Here is a 20253-nt window from a genome sequence, read left to right on the forward strand (position 1 = left end):
CTTTTAAAACCCAAGCAATTGAAGAATGGCCAGTCCCTAAACATGTTAAGTCTATGCAACGATTCCTATTGCTTGCAAATTATCGATAATTCATTAAAGACTTTTCTAACATCATAAAACTGATTGGTCGCTTGTTAAGGAGGAGGCTACAGTCACACAACACAGCCACATTGATACAAACCTCTGGCAAACATGGTTATATAGGGACCTTTCTCAAAGCCTATCATTTCAAACACCTTGCCATGAAGTATAGGTCACTCACATTTTGGCATTTGGCTTGCAGGCTGGGGATGCGAGTTTCCGGGGCTATGTGAAAACGACTCTTAGTAAGCTTTTTCATACTCCGGGAGCTGGTATCATCATTGGCACCAAACGCACCTCAGACACTACATTAACCCACTGTACTGATCTCCAGGATGCCAGATTGTTGTGTAACCATTTCCCCTGCTTCTGATGTTACATTGCGTGCCAGAACCTTGAATGGTTCCTGACTGTGATTCTTAGTTCTAACATTGTTTATAATGGTAGACTGATTTATTTATTTTTATCCATAAAGCGCATCACCGAACCATACCATTGTTAATGTCAGATTATTACATTTGTATGAAAGATCAATCTGAATCAATGTACCGCATACTTGCCAACTCTCCCGGATTGTCCGGGAGACTCCCGCATTTTGCAAGAGTCTCCCAGACGAGTGTGGCAATCTCCCTGATAGGAAGGGGGAAAAATTTAGTTTAAACGCCGCGATTCACCCGGAATCGCGGCGTTTAGCCCCGCCCCCACTGTAAAATGACGCGATTTGCGTCATTCCGTCACGGGGGCGGGGCCAAAATGACGCGATTTCGCAGCCCCGCCCCCTGCACGCCCACGTCCCAGCCGGCATCTCCCGGAAAAAGAAAAAAAAATGTTGGCAAGTATGATGTACCGTATTTCCCCAAGTATAAGACGCACCCATGTATAAGACGCACCCTAATTTTGGGGCCCAAAATCTGAAAAAAAATGTATTACACAAAGTGACTCAAGCTATTCCCGAGAGTTGCTGTGTTTTGTAAACTCACCTTCCCAAACTCATTCTCATCTTGTGTAGGCAGTGCAAAGCTCTCCCTCGCTGAACACACCGAGCGGGAGGCGCCTGAGGGACCTTTGTTCTTTTAGAATACCGAAACTAGGAAACAAAAGAATTTGTTCACAGAGTGAGCTGATCGATTCTGCGGGTACAAGTACCAGGGTGAGTGAACGCTCATACTTGTCTTGGACAAATTGCAGGCAGCAGAGCGGACACCACCGTGTAGGACCCCGGCCATGTAAATCCCTTCGCTTCCTGTGAGGTGGCAGTGGCGGGGCGGCGACTCCTCTCTCTTATTCTCTCACCGCAATCAGCGCTCAAGCCCCATGATGGACACACCGCTGAGTCCCGAAAAAGGTGCCGGGAGAGGAAACTGTTAGATTGATTAGTATTTATAGAGTGTATTGGGTACTCTTCGGTACTGGATCCGTGTCACCGCAGGCGGAGAGTGGTGGGATCAGTGTCCGGTTATTCCACTGTGGTTGGGGTTGATAAGTGATGCTAGTCCAACAGGGATCTTCTTCTTCTTCATTCTGGAGGGATGTAAATAGCGCTGGCACTGTATAAGACGCACCCACTTTTTAGACCCAAAATTTTTGGGAAAAAGGTGCGTCTTATACATGGGGAAATACGGTATATTTATGATTATGTTATGTGTGATGTGATCGCAATTAAACGCATACATCTGTGATTAGTTTCTATCATATCGTACACTGTTGCCATCACATCCGACTTAATTCCCATTATTGTTTCATTGTGTATAAAATCAGACTTTACATAACATTACACTAAGTACGTTTATGTAACTCTTTAATGGTGGGAGTCTGAGAGGAAATACTTGTGTAACCAGTATCTTTTTGGGGAAATACTTGTATAACCAGTATCTGGTGGGTGGCTGGGGGGATGAGCATTTGGTCATATACACAGTTACCATGGAGAATTAACCCAAGCTTCAAAAACAAAGAACTGAAGACTTGCCTTATAGGAAAGTGACCAGTGTAACTATAACTGAAACTCCTGTTATACAATCGACCCCCCCCCCCCCTGCATCCTCTTGTGTATAAGTAACTCAGCTCCTCCTGTTGGACAGCAGAACATTCATTATTGAAGCATTATGCTGGTGCTGGCTTACTCTCAGGCTTTTGGCTGTATCTTTGAATGTTATTTCTATTCTTGATATCTAAACCCAACTCTATTTTTAATCAATCGCTTTTGTTGTGCTTTGGAATCACAACCTGATCGGACATCCACTTATTTACCTTTAATACCATGTGCCAAACTGTAGGTGGTGCTATGTAACCTCAGTTGAAGAAAACTGAAAACCATCAAGTGTTGTCAATATCTTTAACCAGTTCTGAAATAATATTGAACTTGTTGGATATCAAGAGGTAATTGTCTCACCAAAAGATTCCTAGTCGCTGTGAACAGGATTTGAACCTGTGCGGGGAGACCCCATTGGATTTCAAGTCCAACGCCTTAACCACTCGGCCATCACAGCTCACAAGAAAGTTTTCTGTAGAATAGACATCCCTGCAGGCATCATGGAAAAACTGTAGCAGACTTCTTGGAATGCTGCTGAAGCCTGGCTATAAGCATACCTCCAAACTATCCTGATTTCAGTCGGACGGTGCAAATTTATGGACCTTGAAAATGGCAGTGCTTTTGGGCAAATAGGTGGGCTCCCCAGAGAATAGGTATGATTGGAACAGGGTTTGTCTCAATGGTTCACGGAAATTAGGGGCTGGCTTATTTTGCCCTCATTCTGCCTGGATCGGCGGTTCCCAAAGTGTGCACCGCAGCTCCCAGGGGTGCCGTGGCAGGGGGAGAAAAAAAAAACGTACCAATCTGGTGGCGCCCGGGACCCAGCATCCTCCTCCCTTCTCGCTTCTCACTGATTGTCAGGCATGACATCATCACGCCCGACATTCAGTGACAAGCGGCAGGAGAGAGGATGCTGGGTCCAAGGCACCGCCTAATTGGTAAGACAGAAGACAAGACCGAAGAAATAGAAGAAAGAAGGTCAAGTGTGGTAAGTAAAGAAATGGAGGGGAATGGTCATAGGAAACAGCAATGGAGGGGCATAAGAATGAAGGAGGGGGCAGAGTGAGGATGAAGAGGGGGCAGAGTGAGGATGCAGAGGGGGCAGAGTGAGCATGCATAGAGTGAGTGGAGATGAAGGAGGGCACAGAGTGTGTGGAGATGAAAGAGGGCATAGAGTGAGTGGAGATGAAGGAGGGCACAGAGTGTGTGGAGATGAAAGAGGGCATAGAGTGAGTGGAGATGAAGGAGGGCACAGAGTGTGTGGATGAAGGAGGGCACAGAGTGTGTGGAGATGAAGGGGGCACAGAGTGTGTGGAGATGAAGGAGGGCACAGTGTGTGTGGAGATGAAGGAGGGCACAGAGTGTGTGTATATGAAGGAGGGCACAGAGTGTGTGGAGATGAAGGAGGGCACAGAGTGTGTGGAGATGAAGGAGGGCACAGAGTGTGTGGAGATGAAGGAGGGCACAGTGTGAGCTGTAAATTATTCTTTGACAGAAATATAATTGAAAAAAATATATAAATATATTCTTTTCCCTTGGATTTATGTGTATTATTTTTGCATACAACTAAATAAGTATTTCTGTCCTGACCTAAATACTTATTATGTTTTTTTGACCCAACTACTTATATAACGGGACTGCTCGGTAATTATTTTGGAGGGGTGCCGTGAAAAAATGATGGAGACTCTAAGGGTGCCGCAAACTGCAAAAGTTTGGGAACCACTGGCCTAGATAACTGTTGCGGGGTAAGCTATATACAATTGTTAAAGGAAGAGAGAAAGGGAAGAGTGAGAGAGATACGGCACAAACAGCCGACTCACCATGCTGTGCATTCGGAGGCCTTACTCACACATTTCAGATGACGTCCAAATCAACAATAGCAACATAACAATCACAGCAGGAGGAACACAATATAACTAGACATCACCATAACCCTGGGAATGGGGAAAGCCTACCTAGATGTTGGTGAGGCCTGGGGGCTGACACTGAGGTTAGTGAGTCCAAGGGTAGATTGGAGTCTGAGACTGATAAAATTGGGGGCTGAGGTTAGGGCCTGGGCCTTGCTGAGATTTAAGGCCCGTGTGCTGGCTGAGACCTATGTAACGATCCCGGGACCTGGGACCCCTTTACACCACTTTTCTCTATATCACTAAGTCACTGATAATCGTGGATGGAGGAATCAGGTCCCTAATGGCTCATTTTAGCATTGCATTAAGATTCAGTTACCACTTAGATATCTCTCAAAATAAGTAGCTGGTTTATTGAATATTAAATCATATATCATTCACATGGCTACAAGTTTTCAACAAGTTAACAGTACACAGATTGTTGCAGAACACACATGAAGGGTGACCATACATTACACATATGAGCAGCGGTTGCGTTGGCTGGGAAAGCTTCTCAGTAGAGATGAGCGGGCTCAGATATCTGAAATCCGAGCCCACCCAAACGTTGCCGATCCGAGCCGGATCCGAGACAGATCCGGGTATTCTCGCCAATTGCAAAACTGAAACCGAGGCTCTGAGTCATAATCCCGTTGTCGGATCTCGCGATACTCGGATCCTATAAATTCCCCACTAGCCGCCGTCATCTTCACTCGGGCATTGATCAGGGTAGAGGGAGGTTGTGTTAGGTGGTCCTCTGTCCTGCTATATCCTGTGCTGTGCTGTAGAAATAACAATGCCCTTAGAAGAGCACAGCATAGCACGCCACGAAAATTTTTAAAAAAAGTTATAAAAAAAATAAAAAAAAAATAATTATACAAAAAAAGAAATTAAAAAAAAATATCTAAAAACAATCCTGCAGTATAAGTCCATTGGTACTGCAATATTACAAAGTTCACTGATTCTGCAGAATAGACTGGGAATTAGTGGAAATGATTGTTATTGAATGTTATTGAGGTTAATAATAGTGTAGGAGTGAAAATAAACCCAAAAACTTGATTTTAACACTTTTTATGTTTTTTTCAAAATAAATCCGAATCCAAAACCTTAAATCCGAACCAAAACCTTTCGTCAGGTGTTTTGCAAAACAAATCCGAACCCGAAACCTCAAGCAAATCCGAATCCAAAACACGAGACACCAAAAGTGGCCGGTGCACATCCATACTTCTCAGGCAAATCGGATTTCCTTTGCTTGATTCATGCTCTGTCCTGCCAGGCTTGACAATGGCCTGACCAATCAGCTGTCAATCAAACTGTCCTTTTAAATTCTCTGTATATCCGAAGGTCCTAAAGTATTTCAAATGTAAATAACAACTGTCACCAATTATCAATTGTCAGCATCATCTGCCCAGAAAACTTGCAAAATCCCTGGTTATAATAAGTGTAACCTCATTAGGATGTTGTACGTGTTCACGATGCTATGAACACAGACAGTGTTTACAGCAACATAAATAATCTGAATGTGAACACAGCGACATGTTCAGCGACATGTTCAAAACACAGACACGTATACACAGACTCCGCACAGTTCCGATTTGTGGAGATTCTGACACTTTAAAATGACGTCACTTTGAACCGAGACTGGTATATTTAAAGCAGCAATGCAACAGACATGGGGTATGTTCATGTAATATAAGTACCCTAACCCTAATCCTAACTGTGACCCTAATCCTGACCGTAACCCTAATCCTGGCAGTGGCGCACGCAGGGGGGTTTCTGAGTCTCCAGAAACCTCCCCCCCGCGCTAACTAAGTGGCCACCATATCGGCACTGTCCTATACAGCAGCCACGGCACTGTCAAAGAAGCGTCCACGGCGGTGCTGTATTGTATACAACACCGCCTCGGACGCTTCTTTGACAGCGCCGCGGCTGCTGTATAGGACAGCGCTGCCGAAACGGAGCTGCTGCGCATGCGCAGCTCTCTCTCGTAGGTTTTTTTTTTGGGTCAGGGGGGGGAAACCCACCCCTGACAATCCTGCGTGCACCCCTGCCTGGTACGGTAAAGTTCATACTTACATTACATGATCGTACATCGAGTCTGTTGCATTTCCGCTTTAAATGTTCAAGTCGCGGTTCAAAGTGACGTCATTTTAAAGTGTCATGCTTTCCTCACATCGGAACTGTGCTGAGTCTGTGTATACGATAGTCTGTCTTTTGAATATGTCGATGTGTTTAAATTCGGATTATTTACATTGCTGTAAACACTGTCTGTGTTTACAGCGATGTACATAATCCGAATGTAAACACAGCGACATATTCAAAACACAGACTGTCAGTGTTTACAGCATCGTTAAAGTGACTACCACCGCCTCATTATTGGTACAAAGGACATCATTCAAAAATACTGATTTACAACCTCTAGGTGGTGCTATATTTACTTTTACATGTACTTGTAAGATTGCACATTTATGTTGTAGGTCAAATTTGTAATACTTGCTAGGTCTGGTACATGGTGTTATTTATGTTTATATGTTATCCAAAATTTTTGAAACTACATGACACATCAGCAGACGTCGTTATTGTAAATATGAGAACCAACTATGCCAAATTAACATACTTCCAAAGAAAATTTTCAAATCGCTGTGAACAGGATTTGAACCTGTGCGGGGAAACCCCATTGGATTTCGAGTCCAACGCCTTAACCACTCGGCCATCACAGCTTGGTGAAAAAAATTGATTGATTTTTATGTCTCAGGCACGTGATAAATTTTTTTTTTTTTACAAAATTGGACTGGAAATTGTTGCCAATTTTCTGAAGATTTTTATTTTCTTTAGGTATTGCAATTTGGTTGGTGCACCTGAGTTTTTCAGATTTTCTATTGCCTTGTGTTAATTGTCTCCCAAAATCATTTTGGATGGTAAAGTAAAGTGGTATTTTCATAAATGCAAAGAAAAAAAAATAAACTATACTGTGAATGATAAGAATTATTAGTTGCCACAGAGGAGTTCAGTGATCATATAAAAGCACATGATGGCAAATATACAGGTCAAAACAATCTAAGGTGGCGTCTGAGATCCATGTTAACTTACAGTAAGGGGTGTATAATGGTTAATAAATATATAAGTTTTACTAATGAACACTGAAGTGATGACATCACAACTCAACGATTATAAGTATTAACATCAGAACTCACCGATTATAAGTGATGACGTCTGAATTATATTATTCTATTATATAATATATATATATATATATATATATATATTATGTATATATATATATATAGTATTTTATATATATTATACATATAATATTACAACTATTAGAAATATTATAACTATTATAACTATTATAAACATTATATTAATATTATTATTATATTAAATATATTATTAATGATATTATTATTATGTTAATATTGTAAATATTATAACTATTATAAATGATGACACCATAAGTCGTTGTTTAGGCTGATAATATTTATGGGATTTTAACCAAATATTTCCATCACTTGCATATTTTAAGGTTACAAAAATGTTTGTATTTTTAAAATTAAAAAAAAGACAACTATTTTTATAAGAACAGACTTTCGAAAGTCACATTTGCTGTTTTCATATGTTCCCGTAAACGATTTATCACACAATGTATGTTATCAGGTTTGATAGAAACTGGGCACTTGTGGCGCTGTGGCTTAGTTGGTTAAAGCGCCTGTCTAGTAAACAGGAGATCCTGAGTTCGAATCTCAGCAGTGCCTTGGTGGTTTCTTTTTTTTATTTTATTTTTTTAATTTAAATTGTGTCTACATTTTTTTTTTATCTTAACACATGTTTACATAATTACTTTTTTTATTCATGATAGTTCCTATCATTTTCAATGCCCCCAAAATGAAAAAATCCTAATCGCTGTGAACAGGATTTGAACCTGTGCGGGGAAACCCCATTGGATTTCGAGTCCAACGCCTTAACCACTCGGCCATCACAGCCTTGTCTTACTCCTGCAGCCCCTTGTGTTTGAACCTGGAATAAGGGCAATACAGCCATTTAAGAATGTTAATCAACTTGTAGAATAAACATTAAGCAGAATAAAAAAATAAATATATAAATATTATCCATTGACTGGGTTGTAAATTATATCTGTAGACTCATTGTTTTATGATCTCAGAACAAGATGATTATAACCCCCCCCCCCCCCCCCCCCATGGACTTTATATTAACTTGAGTTTATATATAGCCACAAAATTCTTCAGAGACTTCTATGATCTTTATAATTTACGGTAGAGTTGCAGTATCCTTTATACACCTCATCTCACCTCTTTGTCTGTTTTACCCAGTTTGTTTATTAGTTTACTATGTTTGTCCCAATTGTAAAGTTCTACGGAATATGTTGGTGCTATATAAATAAATGATGATGATGATGATACACTCTTCCTGCCTGACGGATAAGTGCAATGGCTGGAAATCCAAAGATGGGGACAGCCTCAGTGTAGCGACAATGTGTACAGAAGGGTTTGTCAGCATGTCCAGGAGCAGAGAAGGGAAAGGGAGTTTAATTTTTTTTAAAAAACATTGAGTATATATTTACTGGCCTTTGATGTGGTCCCTGGAAGGAAGCTCATCTCTTATGGGAAACTTACATTCAATAGATAGTTATTTATTTGTCTGACAGATAATGCCCACTCTAGACTTACTACAGGACCAGCAGCACACAGTAAGCGGATTAAGCAAGGTAGCGGGTCGAGGGGTGGGTGTGGTGCGCAAGACTGGAGGGGTGCTCTCCCCACCTTCCATACCCGCTGGTCCGCCAGGACAAAAAAAAAATTATAGGAAAAATCTCCCTAACCCTTCTGCTCCCTTCTCACTGACAGTGTCAGGCGTGACATCATCACGTCCCGACACTTTCAGTGAGGAGCAGCACACCAAGCCAAGAACAGAAGACAGTAGAAGGTCATAGCAAGGTAAGTAAATAACAGAGGGGAGAGCAAGATTGTTAAAGGAGAGGGAGAGACAGCAAAGTTGAAAAAGGTGAGAGGGGCAGCGTGTGGTGGAGGAGAGGGGGCAGCATGTGATGAAGGGGGCACCATGTGATGAAGGGGGCACAACCAAACTAATTTGCAAAACATTTTAAACCTCATTACAAAGAACACATATTCTTCATTTATATTAGTCATAAAGAAATTCAGGTTTGCTGTTTAATGTATTTATTTGTATTGCTCTCTTTAAAGTGTATTATATGATTTGTTATTAAAAGAAAAAACATTGAAAGAACAAATAACTTATAAAAGAGGAGGGCGCAAATTTATTTTTTTTGCAGGGGGGCGCCATACATGCTAGCACCGGCCCCGACTACATACTAACCCTATCCTTGTGTATTTATAGCTATTTTAGAAAATACTATTTTCGTTTGTATTTTGTTTGCCGAGTGCTGCCTATTTACCGCCAGTAGGTGTCACTGTTGCTTATAATGTGTCTAACAAGATTAACCAATAACTAAAGGATTCCTGCAGAAAGCTCTAGCAGAGGCAGTACCTTCAAGACAGATTTCATGCTGCATTCATCCTTGGGTGTTGGGGGTGTCCTAGTTTTAACCAGCAGGAAAAACCTTAACATATACACGTTTAATGTATATTAATTTTAAGTAATACAGTTTCTCATGCATCAAAACATTGAATAAAAAACAAAAATTACTTTATAAATATAGTTGACAATAATTACTGCATTGTACATATACAAATATTGTATACAAATCAGTGTTCTTAAAATCGTTCAGATTTCTTGCCAGGCAATCTACAGCAGGATAAAGGAGCAAAGCCAGAGAATCCATCATACAGTCAGCCATGGGTCAGGGATGATGCGTGCAAACTGGAACTTGCACCTTTAACATATGCCTTTTTGCAAACCCCTTCAATAACATACAGTGGAGGCAGCCATTTTGTTGAAGAATTGTCTCCAAGTGCTCGTTGACGGACAATTATGTTTCCAAATCTAGCCCACCAATGGGGCTCCTGGTAATTCCAGAGTCATACTATGGAATGATACCAGGTTCAACAAAACAAAAGTAAATGGCTGTTCATTCCTACTTGAGTAAGGTCATGTCAGTCTGGATGTAAGACACACCATATGTATCTCAAGATGACATACTGTAAGGCATATTGAAGAAGTCAGTCCACTTATACCCAAGGTCTCCATGACCTACCCGTTTGGTCAGAATTCCATTCCCCTTGGACGTCAGCAACATTATTTGTGAGGCCTATCGGGCTGTTGCTTGGGCAAAGAGGGTTTGGGGATGTGCTGTGAGAAAGAAGAGGCAATGGTTTGTAGAGATGAACAGAGTCTTGGTCAGCTTTAGAGGACTTCTCAGACAGATTTAAGGAAGACAATTGTCGGAAGAGCAAGTCTCCGCTCACATGGGACAAATGTGGGGTGGAGTTTATGAAGTGCATCGTGGTTTGAAGACATCGCTGGAAGCCGGACTGGAGATTCAGATTGAGCTCTTCTTGGACCTCGGAGGACCTCACCCTGGACTGGAGAAACTCTACAGTGTACTCCAGGATCTCTGCTTTCTCTATCTTTGGATTTTTTAGTTTCTGTTAGAGTAAAAGAAAATTAAACAAGTTAACCAAAAATGCTTTGCCCATTACACTCACAGGTCTCTAGCAGGTCCCTAATGCAGTGGTTTCCAAACTTTTGCAGTTCGCAGCACCCTAAGAGTCTCCAAAAATTTTTCAAGGCACCCATCCAAAATAATTACTGAGCAGTCCTGTTTTAGAAGTAGTTGTGTCAAAAAATTGTAATAAGTATTTAGGTCAGGACAGAAATACTTATTTAGTTGTATGCAAAAATGCCCCCTCTGCATCCAGACACTCTGCCCCCTTTGCATCCAGACACTCTGCCCTCTCTCACGCTGCCCCCTCTGCTCTCTCACGCTGGTCCCCCTCCTCTGCCCTCTCTCACGCTGGTCCCCCTCCTCTGCCCTCTCTCAAGCTGGTCCCCCTCCTCTGCCCTCTCTCATGCTGGTCCCCCCTCTGCCCTCTCTCACGCTGGTCCCCCCTCCTCTGCCTTCTCTCACGCTGGTCCCCCCTCCTCTGCCCTCTCTCACACTGGTCCCCCCTCCTCTGCTCTCTCTCACGCTGATCCCCCCTCCTCTATCCCTCTGACACGCTGGTCCCCCCTCTGACACGCTGGTCCCCCTCTGACACGCTGGTCCCCCCCTCCTCTGTCCCCTCTGACACGCTGGTCCCCCCCTCCTCTGTCCCCTCTCACACGATGGTCCCCCCTCCTCTGTCCCCTCTCACACGCTGGTCCCCCCTCCTCTGTCCCCTCTCACACGCTGGTCCCCCCTCCTCTGTCCCCTCTCACACGCTGGTCCCCCCTCCTCTGTCCCCTCTCTCACGCTGGTCCCCCCTCCTCTGTCCCCTCTCACACGCTGGTCCCCCCTCCTCTGTCCCCTCTCTCACGCTGGTCCCCCCTCCTCTGTCGTCTCTGCCGCGGGCCAGCCATAGGAAAAACAAAACACAAAAACTTACCAATCCGGGCAGCGCCGGGACCCAGCATCAACCTCTCTCACGCAGCTGTCAGTGAATGACACACACACACTGCGTGAGAGAGGTTGATTCTGGGTCCCGGCGCTGTGCGGATTGGTAAGTTTTTGTGGTTTTTTTTTCCTATGGCTGGCCCGCGGCACCCCTGTGACAGCGCCGTGGCACCCCTGGGAGCCGCGGCGCACACTTTGGGAACCGCCACCCTAATGGATAAGAGAGCAGCTGCTATATGAAATGAGAGAGTTGTAGTTTACTAGGTCCCTACCAAATAATCCCGCTTGAGGGAACAGAGAACTACTGGATATCATTAATGTGTTCAAAACTTGTAAAACAATATCAGATAATGATGTTCCAATGCTCTCAGGCTGCAGTTAAGTGATGTAATAGATCTACAGCTTTAGATCCAACTAGAAAAACAGGTCTGTTCTTTTGAAATAGTGGTTATGGCGTATAAAGATCTGCATTGAACCATTAGCGTGCTTGAGCCCCTCGCTAGACATCTGGTATTACATGAAAGAGCACAATTCAGGTCTTTAGTTGTTGGGGTTAATAGTCACAAGTTGCCCACCCCCAGAAATTCATTGATGGCTGAAAACCAAACTGATGAAAGCTGTAACAGGGGTTCAGTCTCACCTCATCGGTCATTGTTTGAGATAATAGAACTCGCAGTTTCTCCAGACTGTTGTTAATTCTCTCTCTTCTTCGCTTTTCTACCTGCGGTTTCAAGAGCTGTGCAAGTAGAAAGAAGATACATTACTACCGTTTAATAGACATCACAGATCTTATTTTATTGGTTGTAAGAGGATTCTTGTAGCACCTAGCGCTTCATCATGCCATTTACACAACATAATTCAGGGAGGTTGATAAGGAGAATGGCCGATTCTTGATTCTATATTATTAAGGCATTGTTCCATCTTACAGGTGTGTTGGTAAGGCTAGAACTCTGACTTATTAGTGAATTAACCCCTTCCAGGACAGGAGGGATTTAAACAAAACACATTTTACAGCTTTTGTTACTTTTTTTTATACAACTACTTTGCACACTATAAGTAATGTCACTTTTTGGGGCATATTCAAGTGTCGGCGGAAACGCCGAAAATCCCGCGCTCTGCGCACTACTACTGTCATTACGGTAATAGTGCGCGGAAGAACCGTTATTACGGTAGTTTTCTCGCTGGATTTATACAGCTAACTATTAACATAATAACGGTAGTAGTTTTAACGCGGCGGGGAATCCGTACAATTAAATATGTCCCTTTGTGTGTTTTAAGGACAGATATTGAACAGAAAATATTTTTTTGAAAAAAAAAACAAACACTTTTTGATAACATTTTTTTTTTTTAGTGCAAACCCCACAAGATGTTTACATCTAGATTACAAGTGGAAATGTAAGCTCTAACGAGCAGGGCCTCTCTCCTAGTGTTCTCCTCACATAATGATGTCGTTTTGCAGGTTGTAATTATGTAAGTTTGTTGTGCCAGTTTATATCATTTTGTCACTTTTGTAATTATGTTATTTTGTTGTATATTCTAATCCCTATGTACGGCGCCTATGAGGGCACCTTATAAACAAAGTCTAATAATGAATATAATAAGGTTCTAAATTCTAGAAATTAATTGAACATACGTAGATCCTCTCCATGTACAGACTGAGGTGCAAGAGGGGGTTGCCCACATTGTATAAGCAAAAAACAGGGACACTCTGAACTCTCCAAACACATAATTAATGCTGTGCTAAATACTTTTCTATATGAAAAACAGGGAATGTTAGTTCCACATATTGCAATTTATGCACGGAGCTTTTAAAAGCAAGTCTTTCCCAAGCACTAGAGACCTGGGACTCACCTGACACAAGTTGGAATTAATTAATGTAAAGAAATGTGGGCAACCCCCTCTTGCACCCCAGTCTGTACATGGAGAATGCAGAGGATCTATGTCTGTTTTTGTTTATACAATGTAAGTCCCATGACACTTGCACCCCATTCTTTACATTAATTAATTCCAACTTGTGCCAGGTGAGTCCCAGGTCTCCCATGGCTGCTAGTGCTTTTGAAAGACTTGCCTTTAAAAGCTGTGTGCAGGTAAGCCTTAAGCCCAGATAAAATAGCATAGCATTTGATCATGTTAGGACTGACCATTAGTGGAAGACTTTAGCGTGAGTTGGTCAGCTTAACATATATTGCAATATGTGGAACTAACAGTCCCTGTTTTTAATATGGAAAAGTATTTAATACAGCATTAATTCTGTGTTTGGAGAGTGTTATATATTCCATAACATTATTTAACAGATGATTTATCAAAATTATTTACCTTTCTTGGGGCTTCCAGAGATTTTCCTTCAGTCTCAATCCTCATTGTCCCGATTGTGTGACTCTATAGTGTCTGCTCTTCCTTTAGATGCATGTTAATACACTAATGGGATCTGAGAGGCCCTACTTATTTATACAGGACCACCACCTGCACAGCTTATTCTCTATACAGTGACATGAACCAATCCGTAGAGAGCACTCACACACACTGGCCAATCAGAGGAGGCTGACTCCAGGCAGTAATCCAATGTACACACTTCCCAATTTCTGGCTCAGTCTTTATTTCAATGAGTGACTGATGCATTAGATCTAGAGTGTAGGTAGCTGGGGGGTCTGGTAGGAGGGGACACTGATGCACAAAACTATCAGGATGACTTTAAACCATGCATTATATACAATATATTAAACGGGTCTTATAGGTTACATTGATATGAGCTCACAGGTAAAACCATCAGTAAATGTTTTTATAGTGGTAGTTTGTGCAAGGAAAAAACAGTCAATACACAATGACTCACATGTTAAATAACTGTCTGTAAAATAAATATTTAGCCCCAGGATTTAATATTTCCAGGATTTAGCAAAAAACAAACAGACCACATGAAAATATTGTTTATATTTTCTCTATTCACTTTTATTTTACTTGCATTAGGGAACTTGCACTGTTCTGAGAAAACAACTAGCTGTGGGAACAACCCTAAGAGAAAATGTTCTCTCCCTAAATGACTTAGGCTTAGGGCCTGCGTCATTAAGGAGAGCAAAGCAAAAAAAAAAAGAAATGAGTACTTTGCACCTGGGCAAAACCATGTTGCATTAGAGAGGAAGGTAAATTTAAAATGTGATGGCAGATTTATAGTTGGGGTAGGGCATGTCCTAGATCAATTTTAAATTTCAGTCTAAGGGGCATATTCAATTAGCTTTCCGATTCGCGGTAACGCGCGTTACCGCGAAAAGTGCGCGTTCTTGCCGGTTTTACGGTACCGCATTAACGCAGATTTTCATACGCAACCCTATGGGCTGCGAACGAAAATCCACGTTATTGCGGTAACGTGTATTACGTTTCGCGGCTGTTCCGGCGCGTTACCGCGATTTTAAAAGCTAATTGAATATGCCCCTAAAAATAAAGCTATCAAGTATTTGTGTGCTACATGAAATAACAGCCAATATTTATCTTATGTGCAAAATAATTTTCACCCCTTGCATTGTAACATGGTTTTGTCCAGGAGAAATCTTTCCTTAATAAATCAGGCCCACCATGTTACAATGCAAGGGGTGCACATTAGTTTATTATTTTGCACATAAGTAAAATACTGGCTGTTTTTTTATGTAGCATACAAATTCTTGATAGCTTTATTTTTACACTGAAATTTAAAGTTAATATAGGACATGCCAACTATAAATCTGCCATCACATTTTAAATTTACCTCTCCCTCCAGTGCAACATGGTTTTCCCCAGGTGCAAAGTTGCCCCTTTTCTATGCTTTACTCTCCTTAATGACTCAGGCCCTTTGTGTTAGGGAGCAGATAGTCTATCTTTGTCATTGACTTTGAATAGATGGCGCTATTGAGCGTCCCTTCTCTCAGCCAATCAGAGACCTCCAAATAGAGTGAACAACTGCATAATGCACCTTGTGGCACAGACAGCCAGGGGCCACTTGTGGAACCAGCTAAAGGCACGATTGTCACATGCAGCCATGCAGTGCGCTGAGAACTAGGGGGGCATCCGGCACGACATTCAGAACCTAGGCCAGGGGTTGGCTCACAGGGGTAGGTATCATGCATTCTGGCACTCTTCTCCCTCCTTATCACCATCGGCTGTGTTGTCATTATTATATCCCGACACTGTAAGGAGTCAGAAGAGAAGACAGAAGAAAAGATGGTCATAGGAAGGTAAGCAAAGAAAGGAGGAGAAAAGTGTGATAAAGGAGGCACAGTGTGATGAAGCGTGAACAGTGTGATGAAGGGTGAACAGCAGGGCCTGATCAACCACTAGGCTGACCAGGCTGCAGCCTGGGGCGCTGGGTCCCGGGGGGCGCTGCACTGTGGGTATTTTTAATTTTTTTTTTTAAATTTTTTTTTTTTTCTTCATTCATTTTTTTTTCGGGGGGGGGGGGGGGAGGGGGGGGTCGCCGCTGGGGATCGCCGTGGGGGGGTGGAGGGCTCGACGATCAAAGGCATTGGTGGTCAGTGGTTAGCAACACACAGCCAATCGCCAGGCTGCCTGTTGCTGTGCAGCAGACAGGAAGCAGGACGTCTTCACTTCCTATCTGCTGATCTGAGGAGAGGAGCGATGCTGGCACAACTACAGGTAAGTGAAGGGGGGAACTGCCCTGCATATCTATAGGGAGGGGGGGGGGGACTGCCCTGCATATCTATAGGGAGGGGGGGGAACTGCCCTGCATATCTATAGGATGGGGGGGGGAACTGCCCTGCATATCTATAGGGAGGGGTGGGGGAACTGCCCTGCATATCTATAGGGAGGGGGGGGAACTGCCCTGCATATCTATAGGGAGGGGGGGGGAACTGCCCTGCATATCTATAGGGAGGGGGGGGAACTGCCCTGCATATCTATAGGGAGGGGGGGGAACTGCCCTGCATATCTATAGGGAGGGGGGGGAACTGCCCTGCATATCTATAGGGAGGGGGGGGAACTGCCCTGCATATCTATAGGGAGGGGGGGGGGAACTGCCCTGCATATCTATAGGGAGGGGTGGGGGAACTGCCCTGCATATCTATAGGGAGGGGGGGGGAACTGCCCTGCATATCTATAGGGAGGGGGGGGGAACTGCCCTGCATATCTATAGGGAGAGGGGGGGAACTGCCCTGCATATCTATAGGGAGGGGGGGGGAACTGCCCTGCATATCTATAAGGAGGGGGGGAACTGCCCTGCATATCTATAGGGAGGGGGAGAACTGCCCTGCAAATCTATAAGGAGGGGGGGAACTGCCCTGCATATCTATAGGGAGGGGGAGAACTGCCCTGCAAATCTATAGGGAGGGGGAACTGCCCTGCATATCTATAGGGAGGGGGAGAACTACCCTGCATATCTATAGGGAGGGGGGGAACTACCCTGCATATCTATAGGGAGGGGGGAACTACCCTGCATATCTATAGGGAGGGGGGGACTACCCTGCATATCTATAGGGAGGGAGAGGGGGACTGTCATGCATATGTATAGGGAGGGAGAGGGGGACTGTCATACAAATCTATAGGGTGGGAGGGGGGGGCTGCCATGAAAATCTATAGGGAGGTAGAGAGGTTGATATGTATGAAGGAGGGCAGAGGAGGGGGGCTGATATATGTGACTGGGGGAGTCTTGATGTGACGGGGGGGGGGATAGCTAGCTAGCAGAGTGGAGGTAAGGAAAATAGCTGCAAGGGGGATGGATGCAGGGTGGGAGGTAAAGAAAATGGCTGCAGCAGGGGTTAAGGAAAATGGCTGTGCGGGGGGGGGGGGTTGTGGTTAAGGAAAATGGCTGCAGGGGGTATTTAAAAAATAGAGCAGCTTTGGGGGGGCAGAATCTCATGATTGTGTGGTGGTCACATGGGTGGTCTCAGCAATCACTAGAATACTAAATATTAGTGAGAAGGGGCTGGTAGAGGTTTGTATTTGATTGACAACAAATATTCAGATATTGCTTATATATGCCTGTCCAATGGGGTACTTTTAGCTGGCCATAATGGAGTGTTTTGTTTTAACTAAAGGGCCTAATCATTCAGGGTTTGCATTATAATACATTTTTGCATTTTCAAAAAAGGACGCCAACTTTCCAGAAGCCAGCGAGAGGATAACAAAGTTGCAAGAGAGAAGAGCAAGGACAGGTAAGAGACAATGGCACAATCTGTCTAAATTTGAATGCTGGAGAATACACCTGAACATTCATATTCAGGAGTGTTCCTATACACCTATATATTCGGAGGAGGGGGGGGGGGGCGCTGCGGCCGTATTAGCCTAGGGCGGCCAGAACCCTTAATCAGGCCCTGGTGAACAGTGTGGTGAAGGGTGAACAGTGTGGTGAAGGGTGAACAGTGTGGTGAAGGGTGAACAGTGTGATGAAGGGTGAACAGTGTGATGAAGCAGGCACAGTGTGATGAAGGGTGAACAGTGTGATGAAGCAGGCACAGTGGGGTGAAGGGTGAACAGTGTGATGAAGGGTGAACAGTGTGATGAAGCAAACACAGTGTGGTGAAGGGTGAACAGTGTGATGAAGCAGGCACAGTGGGGTGAAGGGTGAACAGTGTGATGAAGCAGGCACAGTGGGGTGAAGGGTGAACAGTGTGATGAAGGGTGAACAGTGTGATGAAGCAGGCACAGTGTGGTGAAGGGTGAACAGTGTGATGAAGCAGGCACAGTGGGGTGAAGCAGGCACAGTGGGGTGAAGGGTGAACAGTGTGATGAAGCAGGCACAGTGTGGTGAAGGGTGAACAGTGTGGTGAAGGGTGAACAGTGTGATGAAGCAGGCACAGTGTGGTGAAGGGTGAACAGTGTGATGAAGCAGGCACAGTGTGATGAAGGGTGAACAGTGTGATGAAGCAGGCACAGTGGGGTGAAGGGTGAACAGTGTGATGAAGGGTGAACAGTGTGATGAAGCAGGCACAGTGTGGTGAAGGGTGAACAGTGTGATGAAGCAGGCACAGTGTGATGAAGGGTGAACAGTGTGATGAAGCAGGCACAGTGGGGTGAAGGGTGAACAGTGTGATGAAGGGTGAACAGTGTGATGAAGCAGGCACAGTGTGGTGAAGGGTGAACAGTGTGATGAAGCAGGCACAGTGGGGTGAAGGGTGAACAGTGTGATGAAGGGTGAACAGTGTGATGAAGCAAACACAGTGTGGTGAAGGGTGAACAGTGTGATGAAGCAGGCACAGTGGGGTGAAGGGTGAACAGTGTGATGAAGCAGGCACAGTGGGGTGAAGGGTGAACAGTCTGATGAAGGGTGAACAGTGTGATGAAGCAGGCACAGTGTGGTGAAGGGTGAACAGTGTGATGAAGCAGGCACAGTGTGGTGAAGGGTGAACAGTGTGGTGAAGAGTGAACAGTGTGGTGAAGGGTGAACAGTGTGATGAAGCAGGCACAGTGTGGTGAAGGGTGAACAGTGTGATGAAGCAGGCACAGTGGGGTGAAGGGTGAACAGTGTGATGAAGCAGGCACAGTGTGGTGAAGGGTGAACAGTGTGATGAAGCAGGCACAGTGGGGTGAAGGGTGAACAGTGTGATGAAGCAGGCACAGTGTGGTGAAGGGTGAACAGTGTGGTGAAGGGTGAACAGTGTGGTGAAGGGTGAACAGTGTGATGAAGCAGGCACAGTGAGGTGAAGGGTGAACAGTGCGGTGAAGGGTGAACAGTGTGATGAAGGGTGAACAGTGTGATGAAGCAGGCACAATGTTATGTAGGGGCATAGTATGATGATGGTGCACAATGTGATGAAGCAGGAATAGTGTGATAAAGGAAGAACAGTGTGATGAAGCAGGCATAGTGTAGTGAAGGGAGCACAGTGTGATAAAGGGGCACAGTGTGATGAAGTCGGAACAGTCTGATAGATGAGGAACAGTGTGATGAAGGGGAATATTGTGATGAAGCAGGCATTGTGTGATGAAGGAGGGGAACAGTGTTATGCAGGAGGGGAGCAATATGATGAAGGGGAACAGTTTGATAAAGGGGGCACAGTGTGAATAAAGGGCACAGTGTGAAGAAGTGGAACAGTATGATGAAGAACATTAACAATATGATGAAGGGGAACAATGTGACGAAGGAGCAGAGCAATGTGGTGTGGGGTAACAGTCTAATAGATATGTATATATATATATGTATAGATATGTATATATCTGTGTGTGGGGGGGGGGGGGGGAATGGGGCTATATAAATAAATGACACTGTATTATTTCAGTCATATCCTTGAGAGGCCCTGGTATTATTTTGTTTCTCTTTTGTGAAGTATTTTTTTAGTTGATTTTTTCCGCAGTTAATAATAAAAGTATAATTTCTAAACTTAATGCAGCTAGCCCTGGAGCTGGCCCTGATCTCTTGTGTAGGGTTTTCATTAGAAAAGTTGTGTATCAATCTCCGTCCAGTATCACTTCATCTTTTGGTTAGTACTGAAGTTTGCTCAGGTCATAAAATCTACTCAACATATATCCCAGAAATTATCTAAACTTATTACAACTCGTCCTGTTAATATTGTTCATCAGGAATGCAAATGATGGGAAAATAGGCTTTGTGGTGTCATTGTGCTCTTTTTTTGTAAAGAAAAGGGGACTGGAAATGTGAACGCTTTGTCCGTACCTGAAATCTTAGTGCTCCAGGGAAGATTTATGTAAATGCTGTTCTTCAACCATGAGACTGCAAAGGAATATCAATATTTGCAGATTCTCTTCTGTGGGATTTAACTATTTAAAAACAAACAAACAGTGTATGTCTTATT

The 20253-nt window shown here is 43.8% G+C and overlaps 1 protein-coding gene and 4 non-coding genes across 5 annotated transcripts; 1 reads left to right on the forward strand and 4 right to left on the reverse strand.

Moving 5' to 3' along the window:
• Positions 1-2485: 2485 nt before the first annotated feature.
• TRNAS-UGA (transfer RNA serine (anticodon UGA)) lies at positions 2486-2567 on the reverse strand. The gene has a single exon. It is a non-coding gene; the product is annotated as a tRNA-Ser (tRNA).
• A 4064-nt stretch (positions 2568-6631) lies between these two features.
• Positions 6632-6713, reverse strand: TRNAS-CGA (transfer RNA serine (anticodon CGA)). The gene has a single exon. It is a non-coding gene; the product is annotated as a tRNA-Ser (tRNA).
• Positions 6714-7674: 961 nt separating this feature from the next.
• On the forward strand, positions 7675-7748 carry TRNAT-AGU (transfer RNA threonine (anticodon AGU)). The gene has a single exon. It is a non-coding gene; the product is annotated as a tRNA-Thr (tRNA).
• A 146-nt stretch (positions 7749-7894) lies between these two features.
• TRNAS-CGA (transfer RNA serine (anticodon CGA)) lies at positions 7895-7976 on the reverse strand. The gene has a single exon. It is a non-coding gene; the product is annotated as a tRNA-Ser (tRNA).
• Positions 7977-9635: 1659 nt separating this feature from the next.
• LOC142149712 (transcription factor HES-7.1-A-like) lies at positions 9636-12256 on the reverse strand. Its single transcript, XM_075205017.1, has 2 exons — positions 12165-12256; positions 9636-10577 (listed from the first exon to the last, which is right to left on the reverse strand). Exons 1-2 carry the CDS (start codon positions 12174-12176, stop codon positions 10161-10163), a joined length of 429 nt encoding a protein of 142 aa, XP_075061118.1. The 5' UTR covers positions 12177-12256; the 3' UTR covers positions 9636-10160.
• Between the last annotated feature and the right edge of the window lie 7997 nt (positions 12257-20253).

Source organism: Mixophyes fleayi, chromosome 4, assembly GCF_038048845.1.
Source record: "Mixophyes fleayi isolate aMixFle1 chromosome 4, aMixFle1.hap1, whole genome shotgun sequence".
In the NCBI taxonomy this organism is placed as follows: domain Eukaryota; kingdom Metazoa; phylum Chordata; class Amphibia; order Anura; family Limnodynastidae; genus Mixophyes; species Mixophyes fleayi.